General features: G+C 45.4%; 1 protein-coding gene across 4 annotated transcripts in view; it reads right to left on the bottom strand.

Annotated features, from left to right (window-relative positions):
* Positions 1–18,097, bottom strand: part of Arhgap21 (Rho GTPase activating protein 21) — a 129,086-nt gene extending 110,989 nt beyond the window's left edge. For 2 of the 4 annotated variants that reach the window (XM_087207244.1, XM_013077843.3), the window contains exons 1-2: positions 17,983–18,097; positions 17,195–17,571 (exon numbers count right to left, since the gene is read on the bottom strand). In XM_087207244.1, coding sequence (XP_087063370.1) covers positions 17,195–17,263 — 69 coding nt within the window. In that variant the 5' untranslated portion in view covers positions 17,264–17,571; positions 17,983–18,097. Of the gene's footprint in view, positions 1–17,194; positions 17,781–17,982 lie in introns of those variants that run through there. The other 2 variants (XM_087207245.1, XM_087207246.1) reach the window with 2 other exon arrangements.
* Between the last annotated feature and the right edge of the window lie 1,737 nt (positions 18,098–19,834).

Below are 19,834 nucleotides of genomic sequence, written 5' to 3' on the forward strand. Positions count from 1 at the left end.
CTATATCAAACTTTTATATTTTTAAACATGTCAAGTTTTCATATTTTCATGGTCCCCACTGGGAACATCTCTATCTGTAAAAATCCTCTCCTGAATTCAAACTGTTTCACACAAAATATTCACATAACTATTCACTCTTCTATATTTAAAAATACAGCCTCTTTTTTTTTCCTCCTGGTACCAGGGATTGAACTCAGGACCTTGCACTTGCCATGCAGGCGCAGTGTCACTCAGCTCCATCCCCAGCCTTCTTCTATATTTAAAACTAAATTCAGAAATCTCCCCTACATTCCTTCCCTTCCCCCAGAAGAGTCAGTGCAGAGAAAGCAAGCCGAGACAGATACACGCACACACCCTCCACACGGACAATATTTATAACAAAACTAGGGTGATGTTGTGGTTAGAGCTTTGCTGCAAGGGAGCAGATTTAATATAGGACACAAAATTTACCAGATTATTTTATAATAGTCACCCAAGAAGTCAAATGCAGAGGAGTGCGAGAGATCTAACAGCACACTAGCGACCCGAAGAATCCAGCTGAGGGCCTGGATCCCACAGCGATGTACCCCACAAGTCCAGCCGAAGGCCTAGAGTCCAAGGCAGTGCCCTCCCCACCTCCCACGAGTCCAGCCAGAGGCCTGGAGCCCACAGAATGTCTCATGCAAGTCCACATCGAGGATCTGCACCAGGAAGGCCAAAGGCCAGGGTGGAAGCCAGAAAGCCTGTGCCATGGGGTGAAGGGTCTGCCCCACCAGGCTGAGGGATTTGCACTGGAGCCAGGAGGCGATGCTCACGGTGAAGACCAGAGCTCCCCTGAGGAGAACAGCAGCCGCCCCCAGGGACAGCGAGGCCTGGAGCTCCTCCTCTGACAGAACAGCCCAGTTTGCAGCAGGAGAACCACCTGCAGTGAGCTTCTCCAAGAAAATCAACAGCCCCCCATCTTCCCCTCCGGTTCTCTTTATCCCGTTGGCCACAATCCCCAGGTGGGTCCTGCATGTACCACGCTGACTCTGCTCAGCTGGGCATCCCAAGTTGCCCATTAGTTAGTCCACCACAGGTGACAAGGAATCCCTATCTGCCCCAAAATGAAAGTAGGCAGAGACACCACTAAGACTGTAGTTACACATTCTCACAGCACCAGTAACAGCAGAGAAAAAGGCAGGGGGAAACAGGAGGTCACGTCACCAAACAGATGTACATGCCTGGGGTCTGAGTGTGTCCTTACTTGGAAAAGGGTCTTTGCAAATGTAATTAAGGATTCTAAAATATCATCCTGAATGATGAACACAAGGTGAAGGAGAGAGTGGAGTTCGGCTGGAGTTGCCACAAGCCAAGGAAAGCATGGCACCATCAGAACTGTGAGAATCAATTCCAGCTGTTCTAACACGCTCACAGTGAGCTATAATTCATGTGTCTCGTTGCCTGGTGGCTTGAACCACCAGTGAGTGGAACATGCATGACTATCCCATCACGTGGCTTTTTATTAATTTTATTAGTAAAAAGACTGATGAAAGTGATTAGTCAGCTAAGTCCCACTGGTGGTTCAAGCTGGCAGGAATATGTCAGGCCACTGAGTCTGTTAATTTATACAGTAGGTGCACTCAGCCAGAGGCACTCAATGACTCTGGTAATATGAGAAAACAACTAAAGCTAGGTAAGTGTTACCCCCAACTGGGAGGTGTATAAACCAGGAGCCACGTAATGTCCAAAGGGAATAGTGCTGGCTAGGAAATTTGCAGTCAAAACTATAAAACTGACCGCCAAACCTCCCTCTGTGAAAAAGCTACACACTAAAAAGAAACTGTTGAAAACAGAACCAACCCGTAGGACAATACCAATAGCAGCAAAGAATAGGTCCAGATCAGGAAAGGAAGGGTGGACAGAGCCAGAATAGCTCTCAGAGCTGCCATCTTTTTAAATGCTACAGCAAGACAACAAAGGGAACCTTTGCAAAGTTGGAAAATCTACCCTAAACCACACCTCTTTGTAAAAAAGGTGAGGAAATCTAAGTTCGTGTAAAAATTACCTAGGGGAAAGAACCAAACTCAAACATTATACAAAGTCGTAAGAAAAAAAGTGAGAAACAAATAGGTCCACAGAAAATGAATACATATCAAAAACTATAAACTATTACTGCAAAACAAGTTAAATGACAAAAAGAACAAGCTGTGGAAGAATATAATCCGGAACTATGCGAAGTCAGAATTCATCTGATGGAACTCAGAAAAATAGTAGAACAAATTCTAAAATAAAGACTTGGCTGAAGGAAACACAAGAATGTGACCACACCGAAGACAGGAGGTGGTTTCTGTTATTGCTGAGACAAGGTCTCAGCCAGGCCTCGAACCCTCCTTAGCCCAGGCTGGCCTCGAGCTCCGTTCCCCTCCCTCAGCCTCCAGAGGGCTGGGTCACAGGCTGAGCCCTGGCCCGTGGCGTTACAGCAGAGCCTGCGGCGGTTGGCGGTTACCGATGTCCGCGAGCGGGCGCCCAGCTGGACTCCGGCCGGCCCGGGCCTGGAGGAGCCACGAAGGAGTTGGTTTCCCTCGGAGGAGGAGCCGCTCGGCCTCACGCCGCTCGGCCTCACCTCCCTGGGTGCTGGCTCCCGGCCTTCCTCGAGGACCCTTCCCTCCCGGTGCGACTCCTAGGGTCGGCGCCTGGGCTCCAGGCCTCTGCCCGGTCCTCTGCATCTCCAGTGCGGATGGCCTTCGTGCCCCCTTCTACCTCCAACTCTGGGCGGCCCGGCCCCTGTGGGCTAATATCGTGAATTTCCGCCCTGCGTTGGATCTGACTCCCAGCGTGCAGTCTTTGGAGGACCTTGCCCGGGACCTGCGAGCTCTTGTAAGCACTAATAGAGAATCCCTTAAGAAGAGACCCAAAGCAAGCAAAAAATACAAGACATACTGAAAACTGTAATTCAATTCTCCTTTCCTGAAGTAAAAATCTTTTAAGCTACACACTAAAAGGGAATACCAAAGGCACCCAAAACTACTGACCCAGAATGACCAACACTAAGACAGGCTCCAACAAAACTGAATTTGAAAAAATAAATTCTTCAGTTATCTAAACAGAAACGCTGTTATCTATCAGGGAAATAAAAATTAAATGGTCATCAGACTTCTGAACAGCAAAACTTTAACACCAAAAACCAAGCAGGAGCATCTTTTTGTTTGTTTTTGAGACAGGGACTCAGTATGTAGTGCAGGCTGTCCTTGAACTCACTATGTAGCTCAGGCTGGTCTCGAAGTCTCGGCAATCCTCCTGCCTCAGCCTCCCAAAGAGTGCAGGCATTAAAGGTGTGGGCCACCACACAAAATATTCCAAGAAAGAAAATATGAGTCGAGGCTTATGGGCCAATCCAAACTGCCTTTCAGTTTACAAGGCCACAGACAAACTCCTTCCAGCATGTGAGGACTCCAGGAGTTTTGTATTGATATGCTTTCCTAGGAATCTATCAGAATGAATTCCAGACAATCAAAATGGCTAGGGAAACATAAACAGAAGGACTAGAGATGAGCATTCAATACACAGCTATTTCATAAGTAGAACTAAGTGAGTGACAAGGAAGAGAATATTCATGTAGTGTCTATGTAGTTTATAAAGTAGACACACTACAACTAAAACTGTGAGATGAGAAAAGCATAGTTACATGTTTTCAGAAATCACATTGATTGGGTACTACTGTACTGTTAGTCCAGATTGTTGTGTGTGCTATTTGGGATAAAACTGAATGAGTGCTTTTGGTATATACTGATGGCCCTCTTGGTCACCAAGCACCAGGATTTTTAAGGTGGAAGAAAAAAGAACTAGACGAATAAAGAGGAATAAAGCAAAAACTTGTAGTCCTGAATTTGTTTTGGTTTTTTTTTTTTTTTTTTTGGTACTGGGGATTGAACTCAGGACCTTGCGCTTGCGAGGCAGGCAGCGGAACCACTGAGCTAAATCCCCGGCCTGTAGTCCTGAATTTGAAAGGAAATATCAGTACAACTCATGAAATATCACTATGTAAAAAAATTAATATAGGAAATAGTGCCTATAGTTTAATAATATTGGAGCGATATTATTACTATTTTCCTAATTGTCATCATTATACTATGGTTGCCAGGTGTGGTGGCGCATGCCTGTAATCCCAGCACCTGAGAGGCTGAGGCAGGAGGATTGCCTAAATTCATGGCCAGCTTGTCTCCAAAACGATATCCTGCCTATAAAAAAAAAAATCGTTATACTATGGTTATATGAGGTGTTTATGTTAGGGAAATCTGGGTGACAGATATAAGGGAACAGTCCGTATTATTTTGCAGCTTTTCTGTGAGTGCTTTCTGAAGCACTTCTAGAAGTCCTCTTTGTACCTCTAGTTATACAACTGTGGCTGCTTTCCATGTCCTAAATACTGTACATTCCAAACGTTTACCTCTGGTGGTTATTTTGACTTTCAAGAAGAGCCAGAAATCACAAGTGCCAGATCCAGTGAACAAGTAGATGAGGACACATAATGTTCTCATTTGACAAAAACTGCTATAAACTAAGCTGTAAACTGCTTCAGAGTGGCTAGAATAATGGGCTAAGTGTATTCAAAGTCAGGGAGAGTATCTTGAGGATTAATGCCAGTGTGTCTTTTATTGTAATAATTTAAATGTAAACATTCATTCTCTGTATGTATGTGTATGTATGTGTATATATTTCCCTTTGTTTTTCTAATCCCACCTTGCATTTTGTACCTGGGGTCATGAGGTCAGTAAAACGTGAGCCACCCTCTGAAGGAAGAAAGGGGTTTACAGAAATGACAAGGCCCAGGAAAAGCATTTCAGGCACAAGGAACATGAGCAGACAGGAGAAGACTTCCAACTTGTCATAAACTCAGCTGACTATGACTACACCATCTGCTGTGAGAAGATGTTGAAAGCAGCACTAAGTGAAAGCATCTAGGTACCTTAAATCCTGTTACAGTAGTTGGCTCTGAATGAACTCCAGGCTTTCTTCAGAAAAACACTTTTATGGAAGACCAATTACCATCCTGAAGAAATGACAGGCAGAAAGGAGACGCCTGCAGGCAGACCTATGTGACCTTGGTAAGCTAATTAAGCTCTTGAACCCTACTTTCTGATTCTTTAAAATGCAGAGAGCCTGCCTCTCACGGGCTGCTGTGAGGGTTAAATGTGGTAAACGAGTGTCGAGTCACACAGTAGGAGTTCAATGTTCTCTCTTCAACACCACAAAATTATCTAAAATCTACTTTCTCTCACCAAATATTTCCAGGAAACAGACATTACTTACTTACAGAGAACTGAAGAGTTCTTTAAGACTGAATAATTAAGGCTAATAAACGCCAATAGTACATGCCTAAAGTGTAACAGGAATTAAAAATATTATAAGGTTCTTCAACACTCAAATCTGAAGACAAATAGATTCAATTACATACTGTATACTAGAAGTCAAAGGACTAATAAATTTTTCTGACTTACATGTTTACAGGTAAAACTAAGAGTATAAACTAAATGGCTCTTTAACAACCATAGCAACCTTCAGTGGCTTATTACTCTCATTTCCAGCTATTGGGAATCTATTTTCGTGATGTGTATTTTTATCCTGAGACCAAAAAAACCCCCAACTACTATCTTATTCCTACTAAAAGTTTTAGACTACCATGGTAACCAAATTTTTCTAGAAATATGCACAGCTATTCTAACAGAAATACTTCAGTTTTTATAATCTTCCCTGTTCAGATTATTTATAGAAAAGCAAAACATAACCACCCTAAAATCCCCACCAGTTTACAAGTTATGCAATGGTTAAGAAATCTGCCAGAGCAAAAGTTAAATAAATGATGCCTATGAAGCCAGAATTTATTAAGATATTTTAAATGGGGGAATTCTGACTTAACTCTTTGAAAAGGAAATCTTAAAAAAATATATTATCACCATTACTACCATTTCTCAGGGTCCTCAAGCCAGTTTGCTCATGAGAATTAACATATTATACAGGTTGATTTAAAAAAAAAAAAATACAACCGGACCAGGGATTTAGCTCAGTGGTTCCACTGCCTGCCTCGCAAGCACAAGGACCCGAGTTCGATCCCCAGTACCAAAAAAACCCCCCCAAAACCAAAAAACAACCAGTTTGGTACTCACTCAGCATTAACTGGTTCCAGGGAGCAGGACAAGGACCCAAAACAATGAACACCAAACAGTGAGTTGGCGGGAAAGGGCTGCTAGCCATGATGACACACAGCAAGTTCCAGCATGCACCTCCAGTACCAAACAAATGATGGGTACCAGGACAAAATTTTTATGTCAAAATGCAGAGTACCACATCTGACAAGGAGTCGAGTGCCAAAGTGTGACTATATAACATTAAATTGCCCAGGAACAGCATGCCAGTCTCACTAAACCCAAATACAGATCAACTTTTACAACCTAACACTCTATCGACATATGTAATTTTCAATTATTTTTTAGTTCACTTATTTTTCTATGTGACTTACAGTTAAGGAAATAAGAGAAATTTTAAAATCTTTTATCTAGACAAAATTAAAACGGTTACAAATTACGCCAAACTAGAAAATGGATAGTATATAATAGATATAAAGTAAGTACAAGGCTCACGTTTCATTCAACTTTCTGAAAGCTATGTTAACTCCCTAACTATTCGTCCTTTTTAATTCTAAAATTAGATCTTAAGAATCACACAAGCTAAAAGTATTCTGAGTTCCTTCCCCTTAGAAAAATGCACAGGCAGGATATGAGAGTAAGAGGGACAGATGTCACACCGTAGTACGGGGTGAGGTGTTTAGTGCTTTATCTTAGTTTTAGTTTATCCTTCAACTTCACGGTATTCTTAGTTTTTTCTCATTTGCATTTCAGTTTCATCTTTTGTAAGTTTTAGTTGAGGAATACTCGTAATGCAGAGATCTCACGTGATGAATCTTCACAAGCCCCGTACCTGAGTAGCCCACACTGAGTCACGACAGCAAACACTGCCACGGGACCAGCAGGCCGCTGGACCCTCGCTCTCCACCCACGGGCAGGCACTGCCCTGTTTTCCATCGTTACATGTGAATTCTACCTGTCCTAAAACTCATGAATGAAATCGCGTGTACCTTTCTGTCTACCTCCCTTTGTCAGCATGGTTTTGATACTCATTCATACTGATGTATGACTATACAGTCTACTGATTCTTATTACTGAAAAATATCCTACTACATGAATATGCCAGGTTTTTATCCATCTTCCTATTAATGGACATCTGAGTTGTTTCCAATCTGGGGCTATCATGAGCAAAGCCTTATGATCAGTCCTGTATAAATCTTTTGTGTGGACATGTGTTTTATTTCTCTTGGGATACTATCTAGGAATAGAAATTCTGGGTCAGAGAGTAAATATATGGTGAAATTTATAAGAAACTGCCAAAGGTTTTTTGAAGTACTACATCATTTTAAACTCCTGTTAGCAATATATCAGTTTCAGCTGTTTCATGTCCGCACTAACATTTGGTGTTGCCATTTTTTCCTTTTTAAATCAATTTTGCTGAGATTTAAATAATAAAACATGCCCGCTTTAAACATACAGTTCAATGAACTGACAATGTACACAATCTAACCACCAGCACCACCCAAGCAAGAAACAACATTTCTATCACCGTTTCTTCACGCCTCTCTGCAATCAAAGCCTTCCCCAGTCCCAGCCAACCACTAAGCTGCTTTCTATCACTACTGATTATTTTACCCAGTTCTAGAATTTTATATAAGTGGAATCACACATCATAGACTTCTGCGAGTCTGGCTTCTTTTACTCAATGTTTGAGATTCATCCATGTTGTTCCTTTGAGACAAGAGCCTCGCTACACAGTCCCTGCTGCCTTGCACCAGCCACGTAGCCCAGACTGGCCTGGAACGCACAACCCTCCAACCTTGGACTGGCCTCTAGGATGCTGGTTATAGGCATGCTCCACGGCATCTGGCTAGTTTACTCACTACTTGATGGCTGAGTAGACTCTATTACATGGATAAACTCTTAATTTTTCTGATCATTAGTGGTAGACATTTCGGCTATTTCAAACCTGGGGATGTTAGCTATTTGTTATGAACATGAGTATCTAACAGTGGGCCACACAGTAAATATGTTTGACTCCAAGAAACTGCCAGAATGGCAGCAATGTATGAGAGCTCAGCTATTCCACATACCCACCAACACTTGAATTCCAATTCTTTTTAATTTTAGCTATTCCAATGGGTGTAGCTTACTGTAGTTTTAATTTGCCTTTTTCTCTAATTACTGATGCTGTTGAACATATTTCTGTGTGCTTATTTGCCATTCATATACGTATCTTCTTTTATGGAGTTCAACTTCTGCTCACTTAAAAAATTGGATTGTTTTCTTATTATTGACTCTTAAAGAGTTTATACTTGGATATCTGGAAGCAAACCAATCTGTGCCTTACTTGACTTTTCATTTTCTTAATACTGTTTTACAAAAAGTGGAAGTTTTTAATTTTGATAAAGTCTAATTTGTCCTTTGTTTTTTTTCTGGGTAATGCTGTGTTCTGTCTCAGAAATCTGTTTTTACCAAAGCCAGGCATATTTCTTTTTCTCATTAGAAGTTTTATAGTCAGCTTTGACATTTATATGTGATTTACTTTGGGTTAACTTTTCTGTGTGATGTAATATATGGATGCAAGTGCATTTTTTTCTATGCATATCCACTTGTTCCATACCACTTGCTGAAAATATAGTTTCCTAATATTTCATATTTATATATAAATTTATAAGTAATTATGTATATACAGGTCTCCCTGTCTTCCATTCTTCTATATGTTAACCATTACACTAATTCTATACTGTCTTATTTTTGTGGCTCTTAGTATTAACAAAATGGTACTGAAGTCCTCCAGTGTTCTTTTTCAAAATGACTGTCTACTCTTTGTCCTTTGCATTTCCACATACATTTTAGAATGTTTGTCTATTTTTACAAAAAGTCTGCTGGAATTTCAATTGGGACTGAACTGACTCTAATGGAGTAATTTGTGGCTAAGGCTCAATTTAGGTCTTCTTTAAAATATTAGAATAATAATACTTTTAATTTCATTTTCCAATTGCTTGCTACTAGAATACAGAAATAAAATGTATTGCATAGTAATCTTACATCCTTTGAAAATTTCAATTAGTGCTGTTCTTTTTTAAGATTCCTTACAATTTTCTATGTGCACAATCACATCTGCAAAGTAATTTTTTTCCTTCCTTATCTCTTTTCTTCCCTTTCCGTTATGCCTCTAGTATGATACTGAAATGTTGAGAGCAGATATCCTTGCCTGTTTCTGATTTTTGCACATTTAATCTTTGTTTGTTTCGTTTCTGATTTTTGTAGGGAAGTGTTCAATATTTTACCAGAAAGTATCATAGTTATAGATTTTTTAATAGATACTCTTTTTCAAATTGAGAAAATTTCATTCAATTCCCCTTTTTTCTGAGAAAAATGACATAAAAACTAATCACAAACAGAGGAATTTTACTTTAACCCTGAAACTGTCACTAGCTTACAGCAATTTGAAATTTCCCTTCATATTTTTGCCTGTTTTCTTTACAATGACTTTGGTATGTAGAGTACCCTAAGAATTTAGACCTTGGAATCAAAGTTCTCAAACTTGGGTGAACACTAAATGTACCAGGAGACCTGCTCAAAAGTTAAGACTCTGGAAGCTCACTCAGAGACACTGATTCACCACATCAACAATGGGACCAGGGATCCAAATTTCACAAAGTCATCCAGAGGATTCCTATGACTGAGCACACATGCCTGACTTAAATGCCCACCAAGAATCCCCGCTAGAGTACCTCTCACTGAGGGTCATCCTTGCTCTCTACAGACACATGCAAGTTCAGTTAATTTCTAATGTAAAACAAAAACTATTCTGACCACAGCACTAAATAAATTAGCTGGCCCATCTACATATCCACTGGTCCTACTTCTACCTTTTATAGTCACATGAAATAAATCTCATCTCTTCAACATTTCAGCCTTTGAAAACAGCTTTACACTGTGCTTTGCAGAGTTTTTATTTATTAGGAAGATACTGAGCATTAAGGATGTCTAGATTTTGTGAATAATAGGCACTTTTCTTTTTTGAAAAAAAATTACACTAGCTAAGTCATACCCAGATCACCCAGCTAAACTACACCCGCAAGAAATACCAAAATGCAATCAAAAAAAAAAATGCAAACACAGATCCAGCTTTGGATCTGTTGACATTTGAGGATACTCTCTACATTATAAGTAGGAGGAAACAGAGATGTTTTTAAGAATTCAAGTTCATGGGCTGGGGATTTAGTTCAGTGGTTTCGCCGCCTGCTGCGCAAGCACAAGGACCGGAGTTCGATCCCCGGTACCAAAAAAAAAAAAAAAAAAAAGAATTCAAGTTCTTTTAAACAATGTTAAAGATGAGTGCAGTGAACGAAACACTGAAAGTCAGGAAACACCCCACGTTCTAAGGACAAGTGGGGGACCCCAAGAAGCACTATGTGCATGGCACTTGTCTCACTCGACAGATGTCTCTTCAGGACAGAGAAAAGCCACGGGGAAAAGGCTGTAAGTGACCAATTCTTAATCAAAGCATTCCCAATATCAACAGGATGCACAACAGCAGTAAGGCACTAGGGAAAAGTAAATGACGTCTTCAACTCGCCTTTTTTAATAGTAGTAAGTGAAGTCTGCTCTGGTCTGTCCTACTTTCCCCAAAACACAAATACTCCCAAATAGCAAATGAAGAGTTCTAATCTGTTCTGTGGAATTTCTTGCATATTAATAGACAGCTGTTAGGAAGAGAGAAGTTTCTGTCATGTCAAACTGTTCAAACCTCTGATGCACACTACATATGTCTTTCAGATTATTTTAAAACAGGGCTGGGGATGTAGCTCAGTGGCTCCACCACCTGCTCCCCAAGCGCAAGGACCCAAGTTCGATCCTCAGTACCAAAAAAAAAAAAGATACAGATTATGCCATCTTTCAGATTTTATTGTGAAATAAACCCTTTGCACGATACTCAAATTTATGAAACTATGACAACTATTTTAGTAAAACAATCCAAAATGGAGTCTCTGAATGAAGGTGTCTTTATACTTCAAACCAATGGAATATATGGAAGGCTTATAATACTTTAACATATTTAATTCCTTAAGGTCAATTAGAATTAGATAACTACTAGGACATACAATAACCTTTCATTTTAGTAATCTAATCACATCAACCAGAAAGAAAAACAAGTGCCTACCATATGGTCGTTCTGTAACAGAAAGTAGCTGCATTCAATAACAGCATCTGTGCGTCTCACCAACACTCGCACTGGCCATAATCAGCGTATTGTTAACACAGTAAGATGACAAGACCCTTCCCAAAGCAAAGAACAAAAGAAGCTCAGAGTTACTTTTGTCCTGCATTACTTGACTGTCTTAGTTACTCGGAGTAACTAAAGAAATGGCCGTGAAATCAAGGCAAGGCTAAGGAACACGTGATTTATGGATAATTTTTCTTTAGATCTGGGCCCTCATTTTGTTGATAGCTCCTATCTAGTGATAGGTCCCACTCAGTATTTTCAAATCCAGACTTCTGCAGAATTACACCTAATGATACCTGCTGCTGCTACTGCTACTACTCTCAATTCAGTAAGCTTTCCCTTTAACATGGCAGGCAGCAGTATTATGACACTTAGATTCAGGTATATGAAAGAATATATATTTAAAATTAAATAACACCTGTATGTTATACTAAAACTAGTTTAGAATGAATCTTAGGCCTCCAAGCAAGAAAATATGCTTCTTCAAAGCTACTTAAGCAATGTAAGTTCACAGGCCTGACAAAATACAACCTATTTTAAAGATCTAGCCTGGGGGTACAGAGAGTTGACTGGTAGAGCATTTGCCAGAAACTAGAAGGGCCCTGAGTTCCATCCTATCAACAGCTGCTTTTTAGTGTAGCTTTTGAATTAAAAAAGAGAAAAATATTCAAAACCAGAAAATAATCTCAATAGTCTCCTTATCAAGAATTAAAACTGTTCAAATTCTGTCGATGTAATCCTTTCTGATGAAATATCTATGACACTAACAGAAATATATAAGGAATAGTCATATACTGGGATCTTAAGAAAGAAAACACTGCTAATACAGACATGTGTTCACTGTTTGCTGCCCACGAGTCCAGCACACTGCTGGTCCAGTACTGTCTTAGCTCTCTGTGCAAATCACTTTACCCATCAGTACCACACGCAGGCTTGGGGACCACTCTGGTAACCAGCTTCTCAAGATAAGAAAGACGCAGAGGAAAAGGCCTCACAAATGTTAACAGCAGTTGTAATGGAAATGGAATGGACCTTACAGTGGACAGGAAGTCTAAGGAAGGACACGTACTTTATATTTCACATACTTTGCATAATCTAAAACAAGTACTCACAGCTGGGGCGTGGTGATGCACACCTGTAATCCCAGCACCCTGGAGGCTGAGGGCTGAGGCAGGAGGATTGCCAAGAGTTGAAGACCAGCCTGGGCTACACACCTTTCAAGGCCAACCTGGACTACAGAGCAAGATTGTCCCAAAAACAAAACAAACAAAACAACAACAAAAAAGTATTCAGACATTACATGTCTAAATGCAAAATCAGTAACATTCCAGAATTTCACTAATCTGCATTTACTTTTAAAATATACTTACTATGGGCCTAGGGTATATACGGCGCACTCTTCTGAGCACAAGACACACAAGGTTGACCAGGTGTAGTGGTGCACGCCTGTAGTCCCAGCACTTGGGACTCTGAGGCAGGAGGATTGCCATGAGTTTGAGGTCACCCCCTAAAAAAAGACATACTACACTGATCAAAAAATATGGTGATTTAAAAAGACTCACTGCCTTTGATCCCTCTCAAAATATTCCTCTTGTCACTTCAAACATAGTTCTCCCAGGAGTCTCACCACTTTTGGAAGTCCCCGAGGGTCTTTTAAGTTGCACCATCATGGCTGCCTTGATGTCCTCAACTGATTCAAAACATTCATTTTTTCAGTCTTTTGGACTTTGGGGAAAGAGTCAAAGATCACACAGTGCCAGATCCAGTAAATCAGGAGGATGAGAATGCACCGTAACGTTTTTACCTGACAAAAATAGCTAAAATGATTTAGGACATGAAGGCAGACACAACAGTGCAACTAGTGACACTCATGAAAGAGGACTTCCAGAACCGCCTCAGAAGGTGGCAAGGACACTGGGACGAGTTGGGAAAGAGTATTTTGAGGAGGGTTAGTGGCACTGTGTCTTTACTGCAACACACTTTAGCTAAACACACACCATGATTTTTTGATCAGTCCTTGTAAAACAAGAACAGAACTCTACACTTTTAACATTTACATGCTATGGACACATTGCCTGTCTCAAATAAATAAGCAAATCATATGAATAAGGGTGTCAGGTACATAATGAGTGATAAAGATAAAGCAAGAAAGGGGGGCAAACAGGCTGCAACATGAGGAGCAGAGAAAGGGCGTCCTCTAAGTGGAGCGGGTGGCAAAGCTTCACTCAGAAGGTGGCCTCTAAGCAAAGCCAGAAGACAAGCAGGTGAGCCTTGTGGAGACCTGGAGGAGGAGGGTTGCGAGAAAAGGGCTCAGCAGGCGGGAAGGCTCCGGGCCCCTGCTTGGTGTGCATGCAGAAGGGCACAAGCACACAACGGCAGCACCTTAGGAAGCCTGTCTCCAGGGTCCATCAGCAGACACAGCAACCCGAACTCCGTGGACATGGGGCCTGGAACATAAACTCAGGAGGGCTTTGGACTCCAGAATGAGGGGACGGGAGACTCAAGGATGATGACCTCACTCCTCACCTGGACAAGCAGGTAGACAGCAGCACTACTCACTAAAAGGAACCCAGTTGGAAGGGAAGGCTGGTTAGCAGGGGTAGAACCTGCTGAGTTTGTGATCCCTGCTCAGGAAGCAAGTCTATCAGTCAACCGTAAAATATGGGAGACTGTCGCAGATTGAGCGTCACCAACACATAGCCTAATGCCACAGGAAAGACTGAGAGAAAGCACAGAGAGTGAGAAGGAGGAACAGAAAGGGCTCGGCTCTGGTTAAAACCAACATTAAGCAAGGAGTGGAGGAAGAACCTCATGAAAAGGAAAGAAGAGAGATAGAGAGATGGAGGGACAGAGGGACAGAGAGACAGACAGATAAGACGGGGAGGCGGGGCTCAGGATGAACCAGGGAGTCTGAGACAAAAGCACAATGTGTAATGCTCCAGCAAGTCACCAAAGGGTAATCTTATCCAAAGTGAAGAAGAAAAACATAAAAATGAAGTAAGCTAATAAGCCTCAGGAATGAAATTTTAAAAATAATAGACCATGAAAGTGTAAATACTATGGACAATACTATGGACTACAGATAAAAAATGAAATCAGAGATAAAGATGGAAAATATGAGGTGGCCTAGAAAGCTCGCGCAAAGTTTTCATCTTTTGTTTAAAAAAACACAGCAAGCTGAACCCCAGAGGATGAAGCTGTATGATACGGAACAGGTCATACCCCAGAGGAGTCAGAGGAAGAGTCCGTGTGAAGTGACTCTGAGCAAAGCTACTCAAGGTGTGCTGTCAGTACACCTCAGCCTAGGCCACACACACCCAAACACACTTATGGGGCTCAGAGTGAAGCCAGTTTTTAAAATAACACATCTTTAGGGCCAGGGATTTAGTGTAGTGGCACCGTGCTTGCCTTGCAAGCGTAAGGTCCTGAGTTTAATCCCCGGCACCAAAAAAATACATCTTTAGATGTATAAAGTATATGAATTTGTGTGAATACCATCTGTGTCATTCTTATTGTATAATACCAAGACATGTGCTACTGAACTACTCCAATTCCTTATTTGATTTTTAATTTTTTAATTTTTGTTTTTTTGAGACAGGGTTTCGCTATATAGTTCAAGCTGGTCTTGGACTCCCTATGTGTCCCAGGCTGGCCTTGAACTTGTGGTGATCCATTGGCCTCAGCCTCCCAAAGAGTGTTGGGATTACAAGCGTGTGCTACCACACCCAGTTTTACAATTCCTTATTTGAAGAGGTCTGTTATTTGTTTATGGATCTTCTATTATATTTTGCCAGGGTCAAATTTACATATCAACACAATTAAACGATAATACTTAGGATGAACAAGAAATTTCTGATTGTTTTCAACCAAGTAATAGGCTTTATTCACAGGTGGAGGTAAGGCATGAAACAGAGATGCCCTACTACTTTACCAAACTGATTTCTTCTGTCCCATGAAGTTAGGTTTTTGGCGGATTAATAGCATTATTAAGACACATATGTTTCTCTCTTCGTTAAAAACATATAAATTTATTATTCAAATACACAACTCAGGAACATAACTATTGGTTTTTAAATTCTTTAAAAGAATGACAGCATCACAGAATGTAATACTTCCACTAAAATTAAGTGCAGTGTTCAATGAACATCAATGGGCTGTATTCCAGTGGCAACTCCCTTTCCTTTACTAAAAATTATTCACAGTATGGGCCATGGATTTAGCTTAGTGGTTTCACCGCCTGTTGTGCAAATGCAAGGACCCAAGTTCGAGTCCCGGTACCAAAAAAAAAAATTATTTACCGTATGTGAGGCGAAACCGAGGCATTAACTGGAGAGAAATCTGTATCACAAGAAAGCAAGCCAAAATTGTACAAGTTGCCCTTGCTCCCTACCAGGTTTTAAAACGTTTTTGGAGAGCGCACAACCCCTTTATTTCCATTTCCACAAAGAAGCTAAGCAAAATAAAAAGCCAAACAATATTACAGCTTAATACCAAATTCAAGTAGTGTTTATACTATTTAAATGAGCAAAACAGACAATATTGTTTCTCCATTCCGAAACTAGAAACAATATAGCCAAGCCAGCAGTAAGGTCCAAGTGAAAACAAATTTCACAGCCCTTAAAAAAATACAGAACTGTCACTGTTAATAAAAGCCAAATGTGCAAAAGGGGGAGGCACTGCTTCTCCGCCAAGGACAAGATGTGTCTAAATTCTGGGTTTGGGGACTTCCCTTAAATGACAACAAATCAAATAAATATTAGTTTTTGTAAATATAATGCAAATAGCATGCTAATTAAAGTATTTACAAGACAACGACAAATAAGGCTACAGGACCACAGGACGTGTTATTATGTAACTGCAATACACACGAAGCAACCGCGGGGTTGTCCTTAGCCCTCCAGAAGGAGTTATTATGGTTTCCGCGATCAGAGGTTTGCGGTGTTCTGTTTAATCACAGTTTTACCTGCAAGCAGGTGTCTACAGACGTTCAGGAGCGCTGATTCTAAACATAAACCTCCCGTTCTGCCCAGGAATCTTGCCGTGACACACACTCCCATGCTGTCTGCACTGCTGTCCCTTCCAACATGAAGGAAGCTGCACAAACCGAGTTTCTCTGAATGCTCCATGGGCCAAAATTTAACTTCTGATTCATTTCTATTAAATGCCCAAACTAACACACTTAGAACTAGACGCGCGTCAGAGACAAAAAAATTTAACACAGAACGCAAAAGAAACAGTGAGACAGTGAAGGCTGACTGGGGGAAATTATTGCAATTCGGCGTTTCAGTAAAAATCTAGGCGTCTCAAAAATAAAGTCTGAGGGATAATAATATTCACTAGCTTTACGAACTGCAGAAGCCACACTCAGCCAAGTGAACGCAATATACCCGTCACAGAAATAAATTCGGAATACGTGGAGAAAAGAGACAAGACAGGCAGCAGGGCTTGTGGGTGCCATACTCAACGGCTTTTCTACGACTCCCGCTCTGACTGCTCGAAACAAAATTCAAAAAGCCTGGGGTAAAATTTCCCGGGCCCTTTTCACGACATTAGGCCTGGGAGCCACGCAAGCCACCTGACTCCCGAGCGGTCGGCAGAACTTCAGAGCGGGAAAGGGAAGGCAGGCAGAGAGGAACGGTGAAGCGGGAGCTTCTTCGGGGAGCTAGACTCCTAATTGCCCTCTAAGGCCTTTCCAAGGCTGTGCCTGAACTGTCCCTGCGGAAAAGAAAATGTTCTCCTTTTCTTAAAAAAATAAATAGAAGGCAGATCGGTACCGAGAGCAGCCCGAACCCGGCCCCGCCGCGCCTCCGTGCCAGGTTCGCGTCCGGGCACCCCGAGGGCACGCCAGACCTTCATCGCCGCCCCTCCGGCTCACCTCGCGGGCTGGGGCCTCGAGCTGCTCAGCGTCTCCGGCAGGCGGGCCCGTCCGACGCGTGGCCATCATCTCATCCCAGGCTGCACACAGGGGGCCGGCCCTGCGGAGAACACATCGGGGTGGGCGCCGCCGCCGCCGCGCACCGCTCCTCGCCAGGAACACGCTCGGGCGTCGCTGGGGCTCTGTGCGGGAGGTCTTCCCTCGGACGCGCGCCTCAGCTGCCTTCGCCCTGCTCCATTTCCAGGGGCTTCACACACAAAGGCGGCGGGTCCCGGCCAGCTGGCGGCAGCCCACGGCGGAGCCGGCCCTCCACGCGGCGACTCCGGGCCGGGCACACTCCGAGTGGCCGCTCCGGCTGCGGCTCCCGCGGGGCCGTCCTGGAAGGGAGAAGCCACAGGGCGTGAGCCTCCGACGCCGGCCTCCGCGCGCCCAGTCCGGGCGGCGCTAGCGGAGGAAGGGAGAGCCGCGAGTCGGGGCGGCCCGGCGGCGTCCCCGCGGGGCGCGCACTCTCGGCGGCGTCTCCGGGCGGGCGCCCTCTGCCCCCCGCGCCGCGCCGCGCCGGAGCCCGCGCCCGTCCGCCTCCCCGGAAACGCTCGGCGCCCGGGGCCGGCCGGGCGGGCGGGGACGCGGGCGGGGCGCGGCCAGGACGATTCTGAGCCCCGCGGCCGCAGCCTCCATCCCGTGGCCGCGCCCCGCCCGCCGCTCCACGCTGCGTCCCGGGCGGCGGGCTCAGGGAGCCGAAGCGGGGAGGAGGACGGAAAGCCGCCCACCGCCACCCACCCACCTACCGCGCTTCCTCCGCCCCTTCCTGAGGCGGGTCGGGGCCGGCGCCCGGGAAGGTGCGAGGCCGCTCCGGCCGCCCGCGCCCTCCCTCCCGCCCGCCCGCCCGGCGGCAGCGGGACCCGGCCGGGCCGCCCGCGGGACGCTAGGCCGCAGGCGCGGTGAATATGCATGAGGCCGGCGCCCCTCCTCCCCGCGGCTGGCCGAGCCCGCGCCGCCGCCGGCCTTTGTGCCGCGCCCTCCGCACACGCGGCGCGGCCCGGAGCGAGGGCGGAGGGCGGAGGGAGAGGACGGGCACGCACCGGACCGCCCGACTCTGCCCGCCGAGACGGGGACGGACGCCCGGCCGCCGCGCGCTGCTTCCCGGGCGGGCGCGCCTTCCTCCCGGCCGCCTCCACCCACGCCCCCGGGAGGCTGCGGGCCAGACGCCGCGCGCCCTCCCGCCGCCCCGGTCCGGTCCGGTCGCCGGGGTCGCACTCGGCCGGGAGGGCCGGGCCGGCGCGAGGGAGGCGGGGCACTGGGGTTGAGCGGCCGCCGGCCGGGTCCCGCCCGCGGGCCGCGGCGGCTCCAGATAAGGGGTCCTCCCGCCCGAGGGCGAGCGGGGCTGGCGGGAGCGGGGTTCACTCAGGTCTTTGGTATTTTTCAGTCTGCGGAGCCGCTGAGCGCCATGGGCGCGGCCCGGGACTGAGGGGCGCCGGCCCGCTTCTCACAGCGCGCGGCCCCGCGGCTCAGGCACGGACGCCGCCCGGCCCACCTGGCTCCCCGCCTGCCCTCAGACCCCGGCCCCTGGCTCCGCCCCGCCGCGCCGCACAACGTCTCCCGCTGCAAATTCCCCAATCGGGAGCCGCGGTGAGCGAACGCGAGCCAATCAGGGGCTGCTGACTCAGGCTTCGCCCCGCCCTTCTCCGCCTCCCCGGGGGAGCCGGCTCCCGGCGGCGTCTCGGGGTCCCCCTCCCAGGCGCACCCCGCTTCCCTTTTCCTGGTGCTGTTGCCGGTCGTTTCCGTCCCACTTCGGCTGGGGACCGCAGGCCCTGGTGTGCAGCCAGCTGCCGCTCCGTCGCGGGGAGGGAAGGGAGCCGAGCGCCGGGAGGCGTCTCCCCCTCCTCGCGCTGCCCACCCCCCCGCCCGCCCCAGGCCCAGAGCCTCGGCGGGGAGACCGCGAACCTGTTTCCCGGGCCGAGTACCTGCGCCTGCGTCACAGGGAGCCCTTTTCTGCGCCCATGGAAGCTGTGTGCTCCTCGCAGCCCCCGAACCAGCGAGCCACGGTGCCTAGCCTCAGGTGCCCGGCCGGAGAGCGCCGGTTCCAGCCTTGCCGGCCACATGGCCCCGTGGCAGAGGAGATGCCGGGAGCTCCCCCCCAGCCAGCCTCCAGCGCGTGTCCAGAAGCACAAACTGCCCTTCCCAAGCCCGAGTGCAGGCCCGGAATGAAGGGAGTGTCAACCAATCGAGGGGACTGGGGTCAACGTCGCTGTCAGAATTTTTTGTAAATGTTAAACTTTGAGTTTCAATGTGGTACAGGACAATAAAATACCAGCCATGAAAGGAGATGTGAAAAAACACAATTTAGGAATTACGGGGAAACAGTGTAACCTACAGAGGCAACATTTCTATAAGAGGCAGGGAACTGCGTGGATCAAGATTAGAGTCCAGTTTCATTCATCGTTTACCATGTCTTTTACGGCAAATTAGTTTATTGAGCACTAGAGCTGCAAGTACTGACAGTGATCGCCTTGTAGATAGCACTACCTCCTGCGAGCCGCTCCTCTGAGGGTCACTTACAATTCAGCCAGGTGGGTATGTAGCAGAGCCAGCGCTCAACCCCGGGGAGTCTGGCTACAGAACCCATTCTTTTGCCTGCAA

Source organism: Heterocephalus glaber, unplaced genomic scaffold (assembly GCF_053883595.1).
Source record: "Heterocephalus glaber isolate CG9 unplaced genomic scaffold, H.glaber_assembly_v1.0 deba00000768, whole genome shotgun sequence".
Taxonomy (NCBI): Eukaryota; Metazoa; Chordata; class Mammalia; order Rodentia; family Bathyergidae; genus Heterocephalus; species Heterocephalus glaber.